The sequence below is a fragment of the Acomys minous genome (assembly GCF_964271855.1).
Source record: "Acomys minous genome assembly, chromosome: 1".
In the NCBI taxonomy this organism is placed as follows: Eukaryota; Metazoa; Chordata; class Mammalia; order Rodentia; family Muridae; genus Acomys; species Acomys minous.
The window spans coordinates 19,894,065-19,898,997 of record NC_140483.1 but is presented as its reverse complement, the minus strand read 5'-3'; the positions used below and the strand labels follow the sequence as shown (position 1 = coordinate 19,898,997).

The 4,933-nt window shown below is 40.4% G+C and overlaps 1 protein-coding gene across 1 annotated transcript; it reads left to right on the top strand.

The window, feature by feature from the left end:
* Positions 1-2,770: 2,770 nt before the first annotated feature.
* OR6Y1 (olfactory receptor family 6 subfamily Y member 1) lies at positions 2,771-3,748 on the top strand (the record flags this gene model as incomplete). The annotated part of the gene is made up of 1 exon (XM_084795862.1): positions 2,771-3,748. One exon carries the CDS (start codon positions 2,771-2,773, stop codon positions 3,746-3,748), a length of 978 nt encoding a protein of 325 aa, XP_084651988.1.
* Between the last annotated feature and the right edge of the window lie 1,185 nt (positions 3,749-4,933).

The window sequence follows — 4,933 nt, the reverse complement described above, 5'->3', positions numbered from 1 at the left end:
CCTTCTAATTATTAGTTTTACTCAACTACTAAACATCTCATAGTGAGCAATGTCTCCTAGTGAAAGGATGAACTGTTTCAAACAGATGCTCTGAAATAATGTCTGATACTCTTTTGTTTATTTTTCCATTTGTTTTATGTTAGTTTATCTCTAGTCCTGAACACGTGTCTGGACACTTGTATTCCTGTTGGATGTCAAAGAGAATGAAAACTATGTGGGTTCAATGAAAATATTCCCTTTGTATTTACTGACTCTTCAAATCAAAGGAAATGTTTTTGCTTCCATTGTTTTCTATTTTCATATAGCCTTTGAGTTAGATATCCAAAAATGACCATGGCCATTGTGAAACTACTGAGAAATGCTGGATGATTTCCTAGAGCCAGCTTAGAACTGTACGGTATGTTAAGATTGTTTAGAGGCAATGGGACATGCCTGCAGAATGGTAAGACATTTTCAGAAATGTAAAAGTGTGATCAGGAACTGACCCCAAGCACATGGATCTGGAATTTAAAAAACTGTCTAAACAGCAGTAGGAAAGGGATGCCTTGAATAGAAATATGGGAGAAGATAGTCAAATATAAATCAACATCAGTGATTCTCAAATGAGTTTGAATTTGTTTGACTCTTAAATTCAGAGATTAAAACTAAAAAAGATAAAGGAAAATCTAAGGAGGATTCCCAGATCTCACATGGTTTATAATCCCTGCTGCCTCCACAGTTTCACTAGTGAGTATTAAGGTGTGCTCACCAAGGCCCCATTCTGTGTTTGTGTGTATGACTGGAGATGCACATGGATAAGAAACCATATTCCGGACAAATGAAGTGGCTCAGCAGGTAAAGACTCTTACCTCTAAGTCTGATGACCTGAGTGCCATTTCTAGAACCCATATAGTAAAAAATATAACCAACTAACGTATGTTTTCCTGTGACTTCAATGCTCACATGCATGTGTGTGTACGCATGCGCGCACACACGCACGCGCGCGCGCGCACACACACACACACACAAATAAATGTAAGAATAGTTTAAGAAAATTGCATTCCAGCAGAAAATAGCTGTTAAATTTGTTCTGCCCTGTGGCAATTTTTTTCTTTTTCTTTTTTATCATAATCTGTGGGTTTTCTTCTCTAAGCATATATCATTTGGGTATAATCCTCTGTTTTTAATCATTCTAAATGTGCAGAATAGATCTCTCTATCTCTATCTGTGTGTGTGTGTGTGTGTGTGTGTGTGTGTGTGTGTGTGTGTGTCTGTCTGTCTGTCTGTCTGTCTGTCTCTCTGTCTGTCTGTCTCTGTGTCTGTCTGTCTGTCTGTCTCTCTGTCTTTCTCTGTCTCTCTCTCTCTCTCTCTGTGTGTCTGTCTGTCTGTCCATCTGTCTCTCTGTCTCTCTGTCTGTGTGTGTGTGTTTATGTGTCTGTCTCTCTGTCTCTCTGTCTTTCTCTGTCTGCCTGTGTGCGTGTGTGTCTGCTTGCCTTTCCTCTTTCTCTCTGCCCATTCCCTCAGGAAATGGCCCTGTCTCAGTTGTTCTATATACTTATACCTTAAAAACAATGTTGAGAAATAAGGAACAGGAATGGCCCTGGAGAAAAGCAAAAGAAACAAAAGAACAGATCATAACAGGGCTGGAAACAAGGAACAGCTTCCAATCTGAGGTTGTGGAGCATGTCTCAGGCCATGCTAGAGAGAGTCTACACTTGGCTTAGTTACCAGATAATATGCACTACACACATGTATGCTTCTTTATAATATTACTCCCAAACAGAGGGCAGGTTCTGTACTCTAACATTCAGAAAAGTTTCCAATGTCTTCTTCCTTTTCTATTAACAATAACTGACATTTTCACCATTTCATTTTTCAGAGTTTTGTTATTGGCAGGATGGGTTGTATCCTTGAAAAAGGAAATTTAGAGAACAGCCTGTGTTGATTTGGAGCTAAGAACAGTAGCTTGGAAAAATAACAGCAAATGCCCATGGGAACTTAAACGCTAAATTTCATTTGATGTTTACAAAATGTAGATGTCTTCCTATAATCCTTACCTCAGAAATAAAATAACTAACATTTTGAAAGCTTAGATAATATGATCAGTTAGCCAGATGAAGACAAGGGTGGGGCTTAAACATACTTTTGCCATATTGCCCATCAAGATGGCTATACAGTGGATTGGACTGAGTGAAATATTCTTCAAATTATCCATCCAGCTTCATCCCCTGAGAAGCTGGCGAGTGCTCACATGAGACTTCTACTTGCTATTAACCTGTGGCTGTGCTCAACTAGTGCTTTATTACCGATTTGTAATATTTTTAGTTTAAATAAATACAATTGTCTCTATTTTAAAGATAAGTGGGGTTGTGAAACTAGCCATGCGTCATACAAGTTAAACCCAGTAAGTGAGTCCCCTGCCTTCTTTTTACGTGGGATCCCTGGGATGCTTTGCCAACAGTGAAAGGATGGTATGAAAGGATTTCCCTGTGTCCAACAATGATATGTCTAAAACCCACAGTGCTTGAACTTGGGAGGCCTAATTTTACTGCTGTGTCACCCCAGACAAGTTGTACCTTTTGAACTAATATTTTAAAACTTAAAATGCAAACTCCCTAAAGCTAATTGCTGTTCAAGAGGTTTAGTTCATAATTCAAGGGGAAACAAATACACGAAGGCAGAAAAGCTCTCATTCCGATGGATGACTAGAGGCAAGTCATCAGTATAGTACATCTCAGGGTGGTACTTGAGACACACAAGGAACTGACTTTGCCTGTGTCCACAGGTAGCCATGATCATCAATGTTCTGGAAGTAGACAACCGTTCTGCGACAACACATTTTATTCTTCTTGGATTTCCAACACGACCAGTCTTCCAGTTTCTGCTCTTCTCTGTCTTCCTGGTAACCTATTTGGTGACACTGGTTGAGAATGTCGCCATCATCTTAGCCATCCGTAGTGATGGGCAACTGCACAAGCCCATGTACTTCTTCCTAAGCCACCTCTCTTTCCTGGAGATGTGGTATGTCACTGTCATCAGTCCTAAGATGCTGGTAGACTTCCTAAGCAAGGACAAGAGGATCTCCTTTAATGGCTGCATGACACAGCTTTACTTCTTTGTGACCTTTGTCTGCACTGAGTACATACTCCTTGCTGTCATGGCCTTTGATCGCTACGTAGCCATCTGCAACCCACTACGCTACCCTGTCATTATGACCAATCAGCTTTGTGGAATACTGGCTGGGGGGTGCTGGTTCTGCGGGCTCATGACTGCCATGATTAAGATGGTTTTCATCGCTCGGCTGTGCTACTGTGGCACACCACATATCAATCACTACTTCTGTGATATCTCGCCACTCCTCAATGTCTCCTGCGAGGACTCTTCCCAGGCTGAGCTGGTAGACTTCTTCTTGGCCCTCATGGTCATTGCTGTGCCTCTTTGTGTGGTAGTGACATCTTATGCCATCATCCTGGTCACCATTCTCAAGATCCCATCAGCTCAGGGCCGCCAAAAGGCTTTCTCCACCTGTGCCTCTCACCTGACAGTTGTAACTCTTTTTTATTCTACAACACTTTTTACATATGCCCGCCCTAAGCTCATGTATGCCTACAATTCGAACAAAGTGGTCTCTGTTCTCTACACTGTCATTGTTCCCCTCCTCAACCCCATCATATACTGTTTGAGGAACCGCGAAGTGAAAACGGCCCTTAAAAAGACCATGCTTTGCAATAGAAGTGGACCTGGAGGGGATGGGGATTTCAATAGTTAAAAAAAAAAAAAAAACTTACAGAATCACACCAGAGAGATGGCTCAGTAGTTAAGAGCACTGGACGCTCTTCCAGAGGACCTGAGTTCAATTCCTTACACACCCATGGCAGCTCACAACCATCTGTAACTCTAGTTCCAGGGGGACCTGACACCCTCCTCTGGCCTCCACTGGCAACAGGCATGCACATGATGCACAGACATACACAAACCACCCATACACATAAAATAAAATTTAAATTAATTTAAAATTTGAAAAAAAAATTAAAACACAGAATTCTTTCTGGAATACATAGGTAGATGACCAGTACGCAGTTCCCCGGTCTTACTTGTATTTATTCACCAACTACACAGTACTGCTAAGACGTTTTAAAATAAAATTATAGATAACATTCAATGTAACAAGCCAGACTATATTTACAATGTATATAAATAACTTTATTGTAAATCCTTTCAAATAAATTTATGTATGAAGTTTGTATGATAGAGTGGGGAGAGGCAGGGACAGAAGGCAACATCGATTATTTTCCACTACTACCTGATAGGGTTGTTTTTTTGTTTGTTTGTTTTTTTGGTTTTTTTGGTGTTTGGTTTGGTTTTTTGAGACACTGTCTGTCCTGCACCTGGAGGTCAGTGAACGGCTAGACTCTCTGGCCAGAGTCTCTGGATCCTCCTATCTCTGTGTCTCAGAGCTGAGGTAGAGACACTTGCCACCACACGTGACTTCTCACATGAGTGCTGGAGATTAACCTTGGGAACTCATGCTTGTGCAGCAAAGACTTAACCCACGGAGCCAAGCTGCCCAGAGCTCTCAAGCAAAGTTTAAAGACTGAGTCCTTAGTGGAAAAATATATGAATATAAATGTAATAAATTAAAAGGTATTTAGATAGTAGTTATAGATTGAATTGTGCCCCTACAAAATGAAGTTCTAATATTTGATATCTCACAGTGTGGCTTTCCTTGGAAATTGGATTTATATGATGAACAAATGTAAAATTAGATTTACTCTATAATATCTAAGAGTCATCACATAATAAAGGCATGTACGTAAATCAAACAGATGAAATCATAAAAATTTTAGTGGTTTTTTTTCTGAAAAAAAAAATTTGAGACAGGGTTTGTCTGTCCTTGCCTGTCCTGGACTCACTTTGTAAACCAGGCTGGCATCGAACTCACAGAGATCCACCT